Source organism: Theobroma cacao, chromosome 3 (genome assembly GCF_000208745.1).
Source record: "Theobroma cacao cultivar B97-61/B2 chromosome 3, Criollo_cocoa_genome_V2, whole genome shotgun sequence".
NCBI classification, from domain to species: Eukaryota; Viridiplantae; Streptophyta; class Magnoliopsida; order Malvales; family Malvaceae; genus Theobroma; species Theobroma cacao.
In genome coordinates this window covers 30373968-30393604 of record NC_030852.1, presented here as the reverse complement: position 1 = coordinate 30393604, position 19637 = coordinate 30373968, and the positions used below count along the sequence as shown (strand labels likewise).

The 19637-nt window shown below is 36.2% G+C and overlaps 5 protein-coding genes across 6 annotated transcripts; 1 reads left to right on the top strand and 4 right to left on the bottom strand.

Moving 5' to 3' along the window:
- On the bottom strand, positions 1007-3178 carry LOC18605859 (transcription termination factor MTERF8, chloroplastic). Its single transcript, XM_007039140.2, has 2 exons — positions 2676-3178; positions 1007-2567 (listed from the first exon to the last, which is right to left on the bottom strand). The coding sequence occupies exons 1-2, from the start codon at positions 2950-2952 to the stop codon at positions 1297-1299; spliced, it is 1548 nt and encodes a 515-aa protein (XP_007039202.2). The 5' UTR covers positions 2953-3178; the 3' UTR covers positions 1007-1296.
- On the bottom strand, positions 3484-6856 carry LOC18605858. 2 transcript variants are annotated; one of them, XM_018118587.1, is made up of 3 exons: positions 5693-6856; positions 3986-4065; positions 3484-3894 (listed from the first exon to the last, which is right to left on the bottom strand). In XM_018118587.1, exons 1-3 carry the CDS (start codon positions 6557-6559, stop codon positions 3774-3776), a joined length of 1068 nt encoding a protein of 355 aa, XP_017974076.1. In that variant the 5' UTR covers positions 6560-6856; the 3' UTR covers positions 3484-3773. The 2 variants fall into 2 exon arrangements, with proteins under 2 accessions (XP_017974076.1, XP_017974077.1); XM_018118588.1 differs by having other exon boundaries at positions 3986-4059.
- On the top strand, positions 7961-11046 carry LOC18605857. The gene is made up of 6 exons (XM_007039137.2): positions 7961-8598; positions 8836-9007; positions 9122-9298; positions 9395-9478; positions 9958-10039; positions 10260-11046. The coding sequence occupies exons 1-6, from the start codon at positions 8282-8284 to the stop codon at positions 10739-10741; spliced, it is 1314 nt and encodes a 437-aa protein (XP_007039199.2). The 5' UTR covers positions 7961-8281; the 3' UTR covers positions 10742-11046.
- Positions 11799-14083, bottom strand: LOC18605856. Its single transcript, XM_007039136.2, has 2 exons — positions 11973-14083; positions 11799-11860 (listed from the first exon to the last, which is right to left on the bottom strand). Exon 1 carries the CDS (start codon positions 13926-13928, stop codon positions 13680-13682), a length of 249 nt encoding a protein of 82 aa, XP_007039198.2. The 5' UTR covers positions 13929-14083; the 3' UTR covers positions 11799-11860; positions 11973-13679.
- On the bottom strand, positions 16405-17297 carry LOC18605854 (60S acidic ribosomal protein P1). Its single transcript, XM_007039134.2, has 3 exons — positions 17155-17297; positions 16952-17049; positions 16405-16809 (listed from the first exon to the last, which is right to left on the bottom strand). Exons 2-3 carry the CDS (start codon positions 17018-17020, stop codon positions 16537-16539), a joined length of 342 nt encoding a protein of 113 aa, XP_007039196.2. The 5' UTR covers positions 17021-17049; positions 17155-17297; the 3' UTR covers positions 16405-16536.

Below are 19637 nucleotides of genomic sequence, written 5' to 3'. Positions count from 1 at the left end.
ATAAGAAGTAAATAAGTTGGTCGTCTTGAATTTGTCTTTGCTGCTATCATTGGCTGCTGCAATTATTGATGCCCATATTGTCATTTACTCAGAGTGTTTGATCGCCCACCCCCTCTCCTAATTTCAAACCTGAATCAATTATTATTCCAAATTGAGCGGCTGTGATCTATTGCATGAACCAGTCAAATGGAAAATTAATTTTAGTGCAGGCACCATTGGAAGCAGCCCCCAGCAAAAAGAACCTTCCATCAGGCCTCCAAAGACACGAGTGTCGTATATTTTGTTTCTAGTGATCATTTGGACAGAACCAGCAACATGGTCTTTTCCATTATTCAGGTCGATGCCACTTCCATCATTTTCCGTATAATTAAGCTCATTCAGTGGTGCCAATATAACTTGACAGAACTAAACATGTACTCCTGTTAGAATTCATAAAAATAGGTTTTTATTTGTCAATAAGCACTGTATTTTCTTCCTCCGGGTGATAGATAGGATAGAAATTGGAGGGAGCCTACACAAAACTTTAGTTTCCCTTCTATCTTAGTTATTTTTGGAGCAAAACTCTGAGCCGCTTATGGAGAATTGGTTACTCAAAATAGCTGTTAGATATTGTTTTTTAAATACTATTTTACAGTAAATAAAATGAGTAGAACAATTATACTTCGAATTCTATTCCCTATTACTCTTTCTCGATTCGGATGTGTAAGGACCAAGGAAGGGGATAATCAGATGGTTGAGTTTCTGTAGGGTTTGGTGGTCGGAAACCTGCTGCCCTTTGTCACACACCCAGACAAGAAAGTCCTATCTCCACTCTCAACCGCAAGAAACGGGCGAAAAGCACATGCCTAGAAAGATTAAAAAACACATGGTTCCCACCAACATAACTATTCTTTGTTAGGCGAAGATGCAGAGAACAAGAACAAGACATCTGTCAATGTGTTAAAAATTTACCAGGAATCATAATAGGCGACCCTATAATGCTTCGTAGAATAAAAGCACTTAAAAGAAAAGAAATAGGATGTTATTTGCCACTATCATATGATCGTACATGGACGAATTAAATCAGTTCATTAGGTTCATCCTGCGATGAGTTGTGCTATAGACCTGGTTGGTGATATACCTAGTTTCCTTTAGTTGCCGTTGCTATTCTCATGATCAAGTTGCAATGAACCGGCTTGTTCAGATAAATAAAAATTAATTTTCCAGTGAATAAAGAAGGGTTGGAGCTAGTTTCTGATAGAAGTACGGTGAACAATCACAGTAAATATTATTAAGCTTCAGTCTTTGCTCCGGTTGTCAATCATTAACAAGACTTTTTGCTTTCTTTTTGGTTGAGAACCTGTTGGCTGACACTGATAAGAGCTTGTTGAGGGACATTCTTTTCCCTACTGTTTTCTTCTTTACTTCATACCGGTGCTTAATCCTGTCATCAAGCTTGTAACCAAGAAATGCAGGAAACGTCAATAGCTCCCTAACTTCTCGACCCATTTCCTCTACCAAGTACACCATCTTCTCCTCCAAAGAACTAGGATTGTACTGCAGTATTTGAGGGTGCTTCTTGCTCATGGCATAGATATCTTCACATGAGAGTCCGTAACTCAAGAAGAGCCCAATCACCTTCTGCATATTTTCGCAGCTTGTTCTGGTGACAGCTCCCAATGCCACAGCCAACTCTTTTGTTCTATACTCATACCCAATCTTCACTAAAAACCCAAGTTTATGCGCAAGGTTGTCTTCAAAGGAAAGTGCCAGAAACAAGGGGGCTCTTGTCAAGAACTTGAAAATGTCATTAGAATTAAGCCCACATTGCTTGAGAAACTCTATTCTGGGACGCAGCTTCCTCTCTTTGCTGGCACTAACCATATTTGGAAACACAAGGATAATCTTGAATATTTCTGGGTCACTAAGACCAACATATGATCTCAAGAACTCTACATGACCCTCCATATGCTCCAAACTATAACTCAAAATGGCAGGCAGTTTCCGCAACACAGTCCCTGTGGCATCTTCATCACCTCCACTAAGTTCTTCAAGAAACTGAATTTTTGGAATCAACTGAGAATCCAAATCATAGTTGAGAATCGCTGGACGCCTAACTATTATTTCAATGCCATGATAAGGTTTCAAGAAAGTTATGGTTCTTTCAAGTTCTTCAACCGACTTGCTACAAATGGCTTTGATCAAGTTGACATTGTTGAGAACATGAGCAATCTTCTCTTGGGGAACTCCATGATGAAGAAGCAGATTAACCTTTTGATCAAAACCTAGTACGAATCCGGCTCCTGTGGTACTAAAAAGGCGTTCCAGTTGTGCTGGCTCAACCTTTCCTTCTAAATCATCATGCACAAAACCAATCACTGAATCAATTTCCTCAGCTATTAGTACACTTGGACATTTAGTAACCAACCAGTAAAGAGCAAAGCCATTGATTCCAACGGACTGTAAAGCAAGAAGCCGGGCACGAATTTTGTCCAAAGACGTTGATCTTAAAGTTGGGTTCTTGTCCAAAAGTAAATCGGTTTCCTTTTCATTCAGCCCAATTTCTCTAAAAAGCGAAAAGAGCATACCTGAAACAAAAAGAGAAACAAAAGGTTCGAATTTGTTAAAAATGCTTCGAAGAGTTGCAAATATGAGAAATGTTTGAGAAATTGCCTCAAAGAGCGATAGCTACATACCTGTTTCATTTTGAAAGGCGGTAGGCGGGTCGAGGTAGCTACATTGGAGGAGAAAACGCTTAGCCGGCTGGGGACACGTTAGCGGCCTGAGTTCAGTCCTATATGTCGTATTGACGTTTATTAGAGAGAAGCATTCGCGTGGACGGGCAGTTGGACTTGCGTACAAAGGATGTGGGGATTGTAGTTTTGGAGGACTATATGTTAAGGCATGTGAGTTTAAGAAAACAGAGGAGGGAAGACAAAAGGAATCTGTTAACACGGTGATTGCGGCAACCATAATTGGATGAGCTCACTCTCACAGATCGTTGGCGCTTCGATTCTTGTCAGCTTTGCGAAGGCTTGAAATAGATGGCGGCCCTTTGTCCCTAGAAGGAAGAGACGATGGTCCTGATTCCTGAAGGTGACATCAATAAAACAGCTGAATTTTTTTCTTCTCCCATGATACCAATTAGGTTGCTTGAAAATTACTAAGCATGATTTTAAAATTAAAACTAAGAATGAGTCTGGCTAACGTGCATAGCATTAACCTCCTCTAAATACCCACGATCTGAGAGTGACAAGCTTCTGGGCGTGGCCCCGGGGGGCCGAAATATTGTTCTGAAAATAGGCTTACGGCAGAGTCTAAGGAGCTCCCTGTTCTAAGCATTAGGCACTAGCTCACTTCCCGATAACCAGGACTCTGCATGATCGTTCCGCTCTCTCGTCATATGCATCAAGCAATTCACATACTTGATTTTTTTTTTTAAACAAAAGAACATAAATTTAAAATTTAACTTTTGATTGACAAATCCAAAGTGACAATCTCATGAAATTTGAAATTAAATTTTCATATTTCTTCTAAATAAAAAATAAATGTTACAAATAGGTTGATGAAATGGTACAAAATTAATAAACAATATTCACACCTTTTGTTGGTAACAAGAAATCAGAGCCATACCCACAGGCTTGAAGTTCGGAGCAACAAACCCTTCCGCCAATCTTTAGGGGAAGGTTAAGTCAAAATAGAACCAATTGCTGGCTCAAAATCAAGAAGTGGCACGCACATTGGGTATATTGCCAAACAACTTGACAGTTTGGTTGATGGGTTTGTCGAGCCCTCTATAGCCTCTGGGTGTCCTTCAGGCGATTCTTTGCAAGCTTTGCTCCATTTTTCTTGCCTGTTGGAATGGATTTTATAAGGATAACAGACGTGCTTCCCTTTCCTGATTTACGAGGTAATCTGGAGAAAGGAAACCTGGATGATATTAAATTTAAGCACAAAATATATCAAATATATTAAAATAAAAAAGAAACTGCAATAGTCTGCTTGCCTCTTTCTAAGAACTTGGGTAAGATCATCAGGTGTCTCGTTGCAAACTAGTTCCCCTTTTTCACCTGGAGCATTCTGCCCCTTGCATAAACAGATGAAAATATAAACAAGTAAGAATCACTTCTGTCAATAACCTGTTTATGGTAACACTGCTGAAAATGGAGGCATTCTCTCCCCGCTCTGAATGATCACATATAATGTTAACATGCAAGGAGGAATTGCAATCTCACTGACACATAAAGACTGCAGAAATATTGTCAAAATAAGCCCACATTTGAAAGCAAAAAAATGCTTATAAGACAGGAAAAGCACATAAAGACAACAACCTTATTCCATTGATGATTCAACTGAAGAAAAATAAACAGTCTCTTGCCAAAATTTTTTAAAAAAGAAAAAAAAAAGAGAAAAACAAAGAGTTCTAGTCAAAAGTCATTTAAGAGAAGGATTTGAAAAAAAAAAAAAAGTTACTTCCACCAAAGGAAAAACTGAAGATCAAACACAATGCTTCAAGAGAACAGGCAAAGGAACTCAAAATATAATTCAATAAAGAGTAACTGAAATTCTGGAAAGTCGAATTCATAATAATATACCATCCAAGCACTACAAAAATACGATTTTCAATGCTGAGTGAAAAAAACTGATTATTTCTAACCTCGAGATCTCTGGAAAAAAATTTCTAAGTAGATTTGCACATCAAAACAGCACATTTATGGCAACAGGCATAAATAGCTCATATTTTATTCAAATACATGGAGAAATTTAAAGCAAGCATCTCCATGTAACAGAAGCTCTATCAGAAGTAGCTTAATAACCAAACTGCTATCAGTGGCTTTCAGAGTGCAGCAAACAGTAATTGCAGCTATCATCTCTGTTGTCACTCACAAAACCAAAATTATATCATTTACACCCTTAGAAAATCTAAATCTTTCAGTCACTTTGAGCACCATAAGTTTTCCTAGTACTCTATATAGGGAGCTGCGTTTTGATTATAATCACCAAACATCGAACTATAGATTATCCCCATAAATTCTAACAAAATAATGAATGAAGAGCATTAAACAAATAAAATGATCAGATTCAAGGTCAGCTGCTGAAGCATAAAAACCAAATTCGATTTCCTTAAGCAGAAAAAATAGCATTTAAGAACCACTAAAAATAAGCACCATTAAGTATAGCTAATCACTCCAGACAGAATTCAAGAAAGAGTATATCATATAAAGCCCGAGTTCTTGATTTGAAAAAGGTAACATGTTAACACAAATAGAAGCTCAAAGTAAGGTATTCAATGTCTTGAACAGCTTAAAACAACATCTGCACTGTCATAATTGAAATCAAACTCAGAAATGCATACCACAACTGAATGCACTGGTGTGCAATCTTACTATCATTACCAACCTAAGTCAACATATATAAATGACTTTGCCAGTCATTAATTTACATAAACAATATGACCCCACACTTCCAAAGCCAACAGAAAGTGAAAAAAGAAAGAAAGAACATCTTCTTATACATGCAATACTGAAACCTTCAATCAAAAACTTAAAACAGAATGGTACGCCATTAAGGACTAAACTCTTGAAAAGCCCAATGTATACATGCCAAGGCAACTATTTAAATCTGAAAACCAAGACAATAGCGACATAAATAACAGTTATTAATTTAAAAAGAATTATAAGCAACATTTCGGACATGTAATCTTAAATCTTACATGATTTGTAGGCGACCCAGATTCCTTTCCACTCGTATCTTTCAATGAACGAAGCTCCGAACTCGAAATCTTTCGTTTCTTATTCCAAACACCACCATTGTTGTCATCATATGAAGGAGGAGGAGGAGGGGGAGGTGCTTTCCTCTTCTTTCTACCAACGATGCGTGACTTTCCTTTCTTGTCCTTCACTTTCCAGATATTTTTCCTCCTAAATATAAGCTTGTCGACTTTCCAAACCTCGCAGCTCGTGTCTATTACCGTCACTTCACTTCTCGAATACCCTAACAGTTCCCTCTCTCCTTTCCCTTTCTCTTCTTCTTGTTCTTCTTCTTCCACGTTATAATCGTCGCCCTCTTCTTTCCATTCTCTCTTCGCTTCTTCCTTTGAATTCAACGACGTCGTTGAAGCGGGGATATTTTCGTCTTTTCTCACGCTATCCGAACTGCTTTTCTGTTCCTCGGAGGTATTAACGTTAGACGTCTTGATAATGCAAATCTTAGGGTTTGTTTGTTTCCTGGAAGTTTTTTTCCTGGAAAATCTGGAGGTTTGGGCTTGGTCGCCCATGTTGAAGAGCTCCGAGAGGACATTGCTCATTATACCGAACCATTCTTTGTCCCCGGCGGGCTCGCTGGAGACCACCTCCGGGGGTGGTGCCTTCCTATTCTGGAGTTCTTTATCGTTAGAGTGAGTTGACTCGGAGTTGGAATTTGGAGAATTGGAAGCATCGGTGATTGGAGAATCAGAAGGGTTAGGGTTAGTGAGGAAATGGTCGAGGTCAAGGTTGTCGCCGGTTGGGAAGCCCTTGCTGGAACGAAGCCGGTCCAGCCAGTTCGAACCGGACTTGCCGGTCGAGATTGAGCAGAGCATTTGGTGACGTGAGGCAGAGCAGATTGGCGTGACTCCTGAGAAAGCGAGAAGAGGGAAAACAAAATGGAAAATTTTGGCCCTTCAGTGAACTCTACTGAAACACAGCGGCCATCGTTTCGTAGTCGAAGGAGGGGTGGTTCTAGATTGCGCAGGGGTGCGCGATGCGCACAATACGCTCTCAGCCACGTGTCGCTTCATGAAACCCTCTTCCTTTGTAAAAGTCGAGTTTTAACTTCGACCCGTGATTCACATTTACGATGATAAAGGCCTGGGCCGGTCTACTGGTTCGTTGGGTCCATGTCACAGCCCCATCTGAAATCAACTTTCCTTTGGGGCCAAAGCCCGAGGATGTTGAAAGTTCAAACCCAAAATTCTTTTGCCTCTAAAACTCCAAGCCTATGCAACAAATCCAGCTCAATTAAAGTAGGGTTAGACATCTTTCTTAGCTTCCCTTAATAAATAAGAAATCGACAACTCACCTTGTATAATTATCACTTTCTGAGATCAGAATAATAAATCTGGAATGAAACTTCACATATTTCAATATTAAAATAATTAAGATTCAAATATTAGGTTACTTTTACCATTTACTATTTATCATTTTAAGAAATAAAGTTCAAAATTTAAATTTATATTGAAAAAAATTATGTAAATTAATATTGCATTCTTAATAAAATATTTTAAAAATCAAACACTATAATATTTTTTTAATATTTTAATTAATAATTTTTTTATATATAAAAAATTATAATATTATTGTTTCAATAATCACTTTTTTCAACGACCACATTTCAATAAGACATAAAACGCCACCGAATAAAAGGATAATATTTGAAAGTGAAGTTCCCATAAGAATACTACCATATTTCTTTTGGTCAATGGCTAATTACTTTTTACGATATATTTTGTTGCCTTTTCTTTTTGTTTTTGTTTATTATGCATAAAGAAAATTATTCAAATTGAACTTTGGTAAAATAGAAAAGGTTATGCTATAAACCAAGCTCTTCTGATGTTTTTAACCACGAACAAATGTACTTATATGTTCGTACTTCTATAAGGCATAAATTCCTCTAAATGGGTGGAAGGTGATGAACCTGGTTATTCCTTGTTGCTTAGTCTTACCATCCACACCTTTCGCAACACACTGAAAAGCCGCTAAAACCCCCAAGTCCAACGTTGGGCATTGTAAAAAGCATGACAACAGTTTTCCAGAGTCCAGTCCTCTTTAGCCTTGATTACCTCGTGAATTTGCAAACGAAGCACAAGGCATTGAAAACACCCCAAAAATACAAAAACAGAATCCATGCGGGGTTTGCACTACATTCATTCTCCACCAATGTTATTGCGGCCAATACCATTCCATCCCAATCACATATTTTAGCCCTTTTGCCTAAACAACGCAAGGACAAATTCCCCTCTTCCATCAAATTCCCAAACTCGCCCTAAAAACGACATCGTTCACACTCTGACGACGTCATAATCAAGAGCCAGCGTGAACTCCCCTCTTTCAACCGCTCATGTTTTTTATCAGCCCACAAATTCGTCTTCTTCCGTCCTTCCTTTGCCGCCATATCTGAACATCTCTGATTTTTCTCCTTCCTTATCCCTTTATTTTCCCGAAAGCTTCTTCTCCTTGGGTTATCTTTACAATTTGTTTGACTACGGATTAATATTTCAATCTTTATACTAATCTGTAACCGCGATATTGATGCTATTGGAGGAATGTGTACGGAGATGATGGTGTATATGGGTCCTTTATGGATAGCGTTTTTAGTAGGAATAATAGTTGGTTGGGCTTGGAAGCCAAAATGGGCGAGCCAGGGAACGCAAAAATTGAGTTGTGCTGTATCGAAATCATTGGAATTATCGTTGTCACCATCGCCTTCTAAGTCGCCAATGTCCCCTTTGAAAAGTATTGGTTCGGCTCCATGTTTGAACTCCTTGAAAACGCAGTCACAAGCTTCTAAATATTGGGTCATTAAAAATGGAGCCCACGGGAAAACGCCCTCTGTTTCTCTTTCTGAATATGACAATTGCAGGTACTTGGATAGTTTGCGTGTGTGTGTGTGTGTGTGTGTTGATACTCATAATCCAGCAAGAATGTCTCTCTCTCTCTCTTATTTTTTTATTAATCGTTTGTTCTTCAAATTGTATGCTGGAACTTGATGTTTCTTTGACTAAGCAAAGCTAAATGGAGACATTTAATGACAAAAGTTTGGATTGGAGCAAGTTCCTATTTTGTTGATTGTCCTTTTTTTTTTTCTTTCTTTTTCTAGCACATGCTGCTCATCACAGCTTAATGAAGGACGTTCAAGTGTTGTAACAGAGGAAGATTTAAAGCATTTATGGCAGCTTGTTGAAATGAGGGATGGAGGTCCTAGCTGGATACATATGATGGATCGTTCTACTCCAAATATGAGTTACCAGGCATGGCGGAGAGATCCAAAGGTAGGATTTTTCTCTTCTATTTGTTTGATAAATGGAGTCAACTGTGTGTATGTGGCATTATGTTGGTGGAAATGCTTGATTGCTAATCTTTTTCTATTTACATGGTTTTATTAGACTGGTCCTCCTCAGTATCGTAGCAAAACTGTATTCGAGGATGTAACTACAAAGATGGTGAGGGACTTCTTCTGGGATGATGAATTTCGACCAAAGTGGGATGATATGCTTCCATATTCTGCAACCATAGAAGAGTGTCCTACAACAGGGACCATGGTTGTTCAATGGATAAGAAAAGTGAGACTTGAGACTTCCTTTTATTTGCCTAGCCTGATAGTTGATAGATTGCCTTGCAATGCTTATACTAACTTTTTCTAATTCCTTGTGGCTCAGTTTCCATTCTTTTGCAGTGATAGAGAATACATAATAGGTCGACGGATATGGGAATTGGATGGGTCTTACTACTGTGTGACAAAGGTATGAAAAATGTTAATGTGTTTGACTAATGTAAAACGCTAAAACTAGCAACAAAACATGTTTTCTGGTTAGAACTCAAGTCAACAAATTACTCACACAATTTTACGGGGGCTATTAATGGTCTGGAAGGATAGAATATGGACAACTGATAAATAAAAAAAAAAACAAATTGACAACAGAGAACCCTGTGGATTGTTGATGAAAAAGAGCGCTTCTGATTAGTGTAGCAGATGATCACTCCAATTGGCTGTGTTTGAAATGCCTTAATTGTTTGGACAAGCGTAAAATGGGATAAAAAACCTAGCAGAGGTAACGCTAAAGAACTTCAAATGACAGTAGAAGTGTTATTGATGAAAATGACCCTTCTTCTCCCAACTAGCAAGTTCTATAAGATCTCTTCTTTTGGTTTTCATTTACATTGGCCATATTTATTGTTATGCTTTCTTGGATTTTTTCCAACTCAAATGACTTTGTTTCAGGGAGTTTCCTGGCCATCTATCCCCCGGCAGAAGAAACCAAGACGTGTGGACCTGTACTATTCAAGTTGGTACATTCGAGCGGGTATATGATGCCACTCTTTGTTCTTTCAGTCAATTCATGATTTTAACTTAAAATTGCCCCTGAGGCTTTTGCAATCAAAGCACACTGGATAATAAAATTGAGATTAGCGTAATCTTTGGAGCAAAAAACTGTAGAAAGTTGCTTATTACTATCTAATAAGTAGTCCAAGATTCGCTAGAGTTGAATGAATGAAAACTAAATTTTCACATCATACATCCAGTGGAATCAGAAAGAGGACATGGTCAACGGAATGCGTGCGAGGTGCTACTCTTCCATCATGAAGATATGGGTATCCCATGGGAAATTGTAAAGCTCGGAGTACGACAGGGAATGTGGGGAACTGTCAAGAAAATTGAGCCTGGGTTACGTGCTTATCAAAAAGAAAGAGCATCTGTAGCACCACTCTCTCGATCTGCGTCTATGGCTCAAATTAACACCAAAATAAATACCGAGTACCTGAGATCTTTGGAAACCAATGAAGATTTATCAAAGTCTGAGATAGCTGCTACATCTGAAAAACCAATGGCTAAGAACATCTCAAGGTTTCTATTTCTTGGTGGGGTAATTGTTCTTGCTTGTAGTCTTGACCATGGGCTGTTGAGTAGGGCATTTATCTTTGGTGTGGGTAGAAGGCTAGCAAACAGGGGAAAGAGATTGTGTTCGAGTGCTGGGAGAGCGAATTACATAGGCTCATCTTTTTGAATGGGAAAGCAGGTTTCTTGATATACTAGAGGGTAGAGATGTATATTTGTACTCACTTATATGTATATTTTGAACTTAACAACCAATGAATTCATATTCCTCAGGTAATAGAGCTGTATGGCTGATTGGCTATACATAATCACACCCAAAAGTTTCACATGAAAGCGGCTGAGTTAGTGGCACCTTACTTTTTATCTGTTATGCTCATGCAGTTTCATTCAGGAAGAGGATAAAGTCTTGTAACATAGTAACATGGTTTATCATCTTATACTATAAATTTGGATTCAAAGGGACTTTTGAAAATATATGCTCTGTGCTGTTTTATTCTGCTTGTATTTTTGTTTAATAAAGACACAGCTGTGTTCTTCCAATTTGGTTTCCTTGGGAATCACTATTTTCATCTATTTATTTCCTCCCTCCCCTATGAATTTCAGAAACCATCATGATCAGGCTGATTAGGCATTCCACTGACGAATTAGGTACGTTTTCACAAATTGTACACCACGTTGAGTTTTGATTCTATGCTTGATATGCTTCAACAACATTTTCTCTGAATTGCGTGCATCATGGTTGATCTGTACATAACTAAAATTCCTTCCATATTTCCATGTTGCATTTGGAGGCTAGTTCCATTCATGTAGAGCTTACATGTAGGGCTTGTATCTTATCTGGAATGCAAGATACAATATCTATGAAACTAAACCGCGAAAACTTGCCATCTGGTGCTATATATATCTACAGTCTAACAAGACATGTTTATGTATTTCTTGGTTAATTTAGGTATGTAACGAAATGAACCAATATAATCTTTGCAATCCTTGTTGGAAATATTATCACATCAGTCCAATCTGTATCCAGAAATATGCTTAAGTACAATATGGAAAGGAGCAGATATCTTGACAACAGCGATCAATAACCTTGCCACGAACCTCCAGCAGCAGGATATGCAGCTAACGAAGCACCGAAGCAGATTAATTAACATCAACAACCGACCAAGGTTTCGAAACAGTGCAATCCGTCAAACTGTGGGGCCACCTTTGGTGGCAGCGTGGTCTTCAGCTTTTGCCTTGGTTTTGCCAGCATACTTCCGATGGATGACCGAATCCCACCTCCAAATTCCTGAACAAGTTTAATCCAATTTAGAGCGGCAGATATCTAAGTGAACAAAAAATTTAGAAAGAAATGCGTTGGACGAGGAAAGGGGTTTTATAGTATAAGGAGGGATAATTACCTTGGCTCCTGAATGACGATCAAAAGAATAAATCCCGACTGCAGCAGCAACTACAGCTGGGATTGCTGCATAGATTGTAGCCACAGCCATTTGTACGCGTCTTAGAGGCTGCTTATGTTTTTGGATGATGGAGAAGAAAGAATTGGGTTTCTAATGATAAATAAACTTCTTTTGGGGAGAGATAAAAGCAAAGCAAGGAATGTGGGCGCCTTGGTGATGAAGAGAAGTAAAGAATGAGTAAATTGGGAATGAAAGAATGATTATTACCCCCGTTGCCTTAAGAGTATTTATAGGGTCATTGTATTTACAAAAGAAGACATATCGATACAACCAGTGCTTTTTGATCTTTACTTATCCACAAAGAAGAAAGCTGATCATCCGTTGGATAAAAGCTCAATGGTGGCATATCCAAAACTAGAAGGGGACCGACTTAAGTTGTAGCTTAGATATTTAAGACATAAGAGTAAACAATTGTTGCACTTTTCATAGAAGCTAATGGTCTAAAATAATTGACTAATCCTATCCAGTACCCAGGCTATTGCAGCAGAAGCTTGATGGAATGAAAGTAAGCCACGTTATGTGGAGCGTGCCGACCTCATATATGCCTTTTGCTTCATCATCTCCTTATCCCCTCTCACACGGGGCCTTTAAAGCAACTTGCAAATCCTATATAAAATATATATTACATAAAAAAATTCCAGTGACAATTTTTTCCTATGGTAGCTTGGTAAGGTAAGAAGTGTTGATGACTAATCACAATGCCAAATACATCTTTAGAGTTGGGTACTAGTAACATTCATTTCCTGTCAGAGAATTAGAGCCGGAGGAAATGAAAAACGTGATACAAGAAGAATCAAGTGAGTGATGTATTGTCATTTTCAGTTTGAGCTTTAATCAATGGTCCTTTCGGTGTGGGGGCACTTTACGAGAGAGACAAAAGAGATGACTTTGTATTTCTTTGAACAAAAGAAAAAGGCTCGAAGTAGAAAACGTGATAGTAATTAAGTTTGATATGATCTGACAGTGAACTCAGCAGTTCTAAACAAATTTTCCACTCGATTCTTAACAAAACAAAGCATAATTAATTTTGAAAACTCAATGGATTAGTGTGAACTTATCAGGTTTTAAATCTAAATTGGAGAAAGTGGATCAAGTTGGTTTTGGATGGACTTTTGATGTCTAAAAGCTTTTTAATTAGAATTAATGTCTCTCTGATGAAGTTTTATCTCCCTCTGCTCTTGCTTTGTCACGACGATAAATCAATCATTTATTCCAACGGAGAGGAATTGCAGAAAATTTGGTGGGACACCCAAAACTGCTGATCACGTTGTTGCTCTCATTAAGGAAGCTATTCAACCCAAGCTCTGCAATATCCATTTTGCAAAATCAAACACTCAGCCAGGATTGGGGACTGCATCATTTTATTTCAATTTAGTCTTTCGAAATCAGTCTGTGTTTCCTTGATTACTGCAACTTTGGCAGCCTGGATTGGTTTCTAACAGGTTTCCTGCTACTTTGGATGCAAAAACAAAAGTCAATAAAAAAGAAACCGAATTGTCGAACGGAGTAAAAGGAATTCATCCTTGTACTATTTAGTATCACGTAAGAAATACTATTCAAATGAAGAAGAAGACTTTTACTGCCGAAAGACTTGTAAAACAAATTTGGGTGATCATCAAATTGTAGATGTGTTGTAAAGTAATTTTCTCAGTATGGGATAATTGTCTCGAAACAGTGAACTCCGTCGAGCTCCGCCGCAAACCTCGGCCTCAAAAGTTGTTGAGGTTTCTTAATGTTAGCCGGCGATGATGAGTTCTTGTCTGTCTCTTTCTTGCTCCCTTCTAGGCAAGATACTTTCTTCGGTTTCGCTTGTTCGGTGGAGCCGGAGAACTTCATCTTCTGGCCATAAGAATCAGCCCAAAGGGCTTCGAACGAACTGAACAGAGACATCATCATCGTCGCCAACGCCCAACCGTTGCTTCAAATCTAAAAAGAACTGTATCTAAGAAGAAGCGACAGCTTATGCTTTGCTGTTTGGACTTTGCAGGCTTTGAATGATTTTGAATGTTTATGTTTGAGTACCTTACAGATGCTAGAAAAGATCAGAGAAAGGAGGGTATTTAAAGGGAAGAAAAGAAAGACCAGAATCAGAAGAGAGATTGGCCAGGAAACAACGTACTAGAATGGTCTGGAAAGACGTTGATGTCCTCCAACTTATCTGGCGCCAGCGGACGTTGGAGTCGACGTGGCGACATGAACGCCTAGAATTAAGTTTGGGATGTTTTGGCCGATTACGAGAGGAAGGGTGTTAAGATTCTTTTGTCTGACGCGTAAAGCCGAACAACGATGAGTTGGCAGATGGCGTGATCCGAGTGAAGATGACTTTCTGGAACGAGCAGGAACCTGGAAGTGACCCGCACCAACCAGAGTACGCGGGTACGTGTCCCTTCATTGTTGTAGCCTCCGTGGGGATTTATAAATAGAGTCTATCCTCCAACGAACTGGTTTATTTTCAATATACAATAAAAATCCAATCGTCCAACTTATTGTTCAAGTAGTTGTGCGGAATTAAACCTTTAAAAAAATTCAAACTTATAAGTTTGTGTAACGTGTGGACAGACTTATGTATTTACTTATAAATAAATTCTCAATCTCTAACTTAGTTGGAACAAACCAAGTCCAATATTTTTTTAACTGAATGTAGATGGGAGCGCCAAGGGACAGCCTGATGAAGCAGTGGCAGGTGGCATCATCCGGGATGACACCGGAGACTGGATAGTGGGATTCATCCATAAATTTGGCACAACATTTTCTCTTGATGCTGAGTTATGGGCTTTATTCCAAAGATTAAAACTGTGCTGGAGCAGAGGCTTTAGGAGGGTTCAAGTTGAATCCGACTCCTTCCTCGTTATACAAAAATTGTCTGTGCTGAGTAATAATTTAGATCCGAATGCACAACTCTTATGAAAAAAACTATTCCTACGAGATTGAGGTTGTCAAATATCTCATATATCTCGTAAAACGAATTAATATGTCGATTGGATGGTTACATATCATGATAATTTATTTTTAAGATTTAGAGTCTATTTGACCTGATTTTTTTCTAATTTAAAAGTTATTAAGAAACTTTTATGAAAAATGATAACTTTTAAAATTAAGTTAAAATTGTTTGGTAAATTTCTTTTTATAAGTTTTTTTTTATAAGTTATAATTTTTATTAAAATTATCAGAGAATGTTTTTTTTTTTGAGAGAGTAATATTTAATTATTTTAACAGATAAGGATATTTTTGAAATAAAAATAAAAACTCTCTTGTATTTTTAAAAGAAGATAATAAAAAACTTCTCATAAAAGTTTTTCCTGAAACTTTTTTTTAAAAATTTTATTCTTTAAAAAAATTTACTTTTTTTTAAAAAAAAATTTAAAATTTATGTTTGACTTGACTTTTACTTTTAAAAAATAGATAAATTAAAAAAAAAATCTTTTGAGTCTTCTCTTTTTAAATTGTTTCTTATTTATTAACTGATGCTGAAGGCAATTTTTTGGTCTAAAATGATGTAATAAGCTATCATTTTCATTATATATATAAAAAAAACTTAATTCAAATTTATGGTTATCTAATTAGCACTAATCCAATAAAAATATCAACACAAGAATTTGTGATGAGCTTAATGGACAGGCTGACGCATGAGGGTGATGACCTGTGATGACTGGTGAGCAATTCAAGCTGAAATGGAGTTTTGCGGTTTGGATCCTTTCATCGGCCCCTTAGTTTATGAGGCATGTTAAGTTCATTGCATGGCAAATTTTTTTTCTCTGATAAATCGCAAAGCCCAAATATTTACTACCAGGGAGGAAAATCGAATAGCATCATGATACAAACCCTACTCTACTGCAATAGCACGAAACAGCAAAAATCAAGCCACAGATGCCCTATAATAGGAGGAACACCCTATGAATTACGCTGTAAAGACAAAGCCACGGCGATACCAAAAGGCGAATTAGCCCCCCCTGAACTTTCCATTCGCAAATCTCGAGGCACAGCGGATGAGTAAAGACTTTATCCAACACAAGAATCAATTACCCCACTAGATGTACACCCTTCCTGATGCCATCTTATCGCCCAACTTCATTCCATAATCCATACTCAGACATTCAGGATGGTGCAATATATGTAGGAAGGCTAATACACAACATAAAAATGTTTAGAATTATCAAGATGTGAAGCAAGAATGACAACTATTAAGGGGCCAAAGGCTAAAGAAAGTCTTACAAGCCTTATTCCCTTAACCGCTCTTATAAGGAATGTTATGATTTCAGAAATCCAAACAAAGTTGGAAATTCACATAATCAACAAGGTAAGCAAAAATCATTTAGAAATTGTAAACCTAAATCAACACAAAAACAAACAACACTATAGAGAGAAAAAGCAATTAAACCAAGCAAGATCCATCATGTAAACTCATAAAATGTAAATGAAATTCAACTAATTATTGTCTATAGATCTTTTTTTTCACAAAAAAGAAAGAATAAAAGAAAAGAAAATTCCAAACAAGAAGATCTGCCTAATCATCAAACAAGCCGAACCCTATGTCATCATCAGTCTCTTCCTTATCTTCTTCCTTTTTCTCCTCGACAGCAGGGGTTGAGGCGGCAGCAGCACCAGCACCAGTACCAACGGAAGCAGCAGCAGCAACAGGGGTACCATCACCACCGGAACCAACATTCATGATGATATCATCGATATTCCTCTTTGCAAGAAGCTTGGTGAAAAGACTTGGCCAGTAAGATTCGACGGGCACCTTCGCTGTTTTTACCAAAGTCACAATCTTCTCCGCCTACATCATATTATTAAAAATAAATGAAGAAAGAAAAAGAACGGAGGAGCAGGTAATATTATGAGATAAAGAAAACATAAAGGAAGCAAAAACAAGGATAAAAAATACTTAGTTACAAGAGATTGAGAAGAAAAGTTTTTACCGTGATTGGGATTCTATCGTCGTGGAGGATCAAAGCGGCGTAAGTGCAGGCAAGTTCACTGGTGGCCATTTTTGTACCCAAGATTTTCAATAGTAAATCTACGCGATCAATAAAACTATAACTTAATCAATGGATGTAACGAAATAGAAACTCAACTCAACAATGAGAGCCGAGAGATTGAGAAGAGAAAAGAATAAAAATACCTGAAGCGTTAGGGTTTGCTTTGCGTTAAGACTTGAGGATTTGGAGGATTTACAAAAGGCTTATGTGGATATATATGTACAAAGATAATCCTTATCCTAATAGCTTTAGTATTTTTGTTGAGATAGTCCGTCTGTCACAAATGAGATGCCATGTATCATGGATTTACAAATGAGAGCCTGGTATGTATTTTTGTACTACAAACGTAGATTCGTAATAATTGATATTTAAATTAATTTAAATCTTTATTGAAGTGGGAGTCCATAAAAGGTATTATGAGGAATTTTAGATTCATAAATAATGGCCTATTTTCATTTAACAAATATGTTTTTTGAATTGAAAACGTGAACTTGTACATGACTTTTATTAAGTTTTTATTATATTTAAGAATAAAGTCCTAATCGCAGTAAGAGGAATTCTCAAATTACGAAACAAACACGATTTAGTAAAAAATTGTTACTACATGATTATACAAATCCTCAATAAAAAATATACCTCAACAAAACAATAACATGCTAATATATTACAAAATAAACATCATCAGCAACCAATTAAATTAAAGTGAAACAGATTCTTAATGATATGGTGCATAATATCAAGTATAAAGTCTAATATACGTATACACGTTCATTAAAAATTACGTACAAGCCTAACGGACATGCATTAAGCTGTGATTTAGAACGATCAAAGAAAAAAGGCATCGACAGAAAAATGAATGCGACACATTCCTTTGTATGTTCCAGAGAAGCGACCACTCATTAATTTCTATTACCAGAGAAACAAGAAATATAACAAATATTCTTAACTTAAGTATTACATGCACAAAAACAGAAGCAAATAAAAATCTCAATTTGGAAAGGAATGCAACTCTACCCACATATATAGATCTAATTTGAGGAATGTAACTTAAGGAATGTAATTATTGATAAATAAATTCTCAATCTTGACGTAGATAGTCTAACAAGTATTTTTAATATTTAATATTTTTCTTATTAGTATTTAGTATTTAAGGTTTTTTTTTATTTTCTTTTACTTAGATGACAAGTAAATATGAGTAATAATTTACTATTTTTGTACTCCAAGAAAGTGTGGGGTAGAATACTTTTTTATTTTAATTTACTTTACTGCCATTTCAAGTTTAGGTTAAGTAGGAGTAGACTATTATAAATAGCACTCATAAACTTAGTTATAAAACAACTTAATTTAATTTTTATGAATTATTGAATGATATTATATTTTTTTTCAAATTTTGAGTGTAAGTTTCTACATTTAAAACCTAGTTATCAGTTTTAAAGACTCTGTCGAGTGCTAGTTTTTATTTTTACGTTAACTCGCTGCGTCAAATCTCTAATTTAATTCAAATTTATGACTATCTCCAATAAAAATATCAAAACAAAGAAATTGTGATGGAGCTTAATGGACAGGCTGACCCATGAGGGTGATGAACTGTGAGGACTGGTGAGCAATTCAAGCTGAAATGGGGCTTTTCGGTTTGGATCCTTTCATAGGCCCCTTAGTTTGTGAGGCATGTTGAGTTCATTGCATGGTAAAAAAAATTTTCTCTGATAAAATCGCAAAGCCCAAAAACTTGCAACCTGCTTTGTTTTTTTATTGATAACGTTTCAAAAAAAATATGCTTAATTATACATGTTGAGGTCATTGTTGCTGCGAAGATTTTCAACAGTAAATCTGTGCAATCAATATAACAGTATCTTAAGCAATGGATATAACGAATGAGAAACTGAGCAATGTTATAATATACGATTGAGAGGGAAAAAGAATAAAAATACCTCAAGCGTTAAGGTTTGCTTTGAGTTGAGACTAAGAGAGTTTGGTAGATTTAGAAAAGACTCATGTGTACATATGTGTATAAACACCCATATAATCCTAATACTAATCCTAATAGCTTTATAACATGTTTGGTTAGCTAGATGGAGTAGGAAAAGGAATAAATACTTATTCTGAGAAAATAAAATAAATAAAAATAAGAATAGTTATTATAATATATGATTTATAATTTAAAAATATCTTATTTTTATAATTTTTTTAAAATATTAATAAATTTTTATTAAAATATTTATTTTATTTTTAAAAATATTAATAATTTATAGTTTATTTAAAATATTAATAATTTATAATTAAAACATTAATATGATTATTTGATTCTTTATTTTTATTTATAAAATATTTAAATATTAATAAAATCTAATACTTTTCAATCATAGGCATTGGGTGATTTGGTTCACCATACCTAAAATTCAAATGGACTAATTATTTTAAAAAAATCGATGAAAATCAACCAAATATAAAAAGAAATCAAACCGATTAAATATAGAATTGATTTGGTTTGTTCAATTTTAAACTAATGAACGAAATTTTATTTTATTTTATTTATAAATTATAATATTAAAACTAATAAACTTTATCTATAATTATAAAATATACAAATAATCTAAATATAAAAAAAGAAACATACATTTGTTCC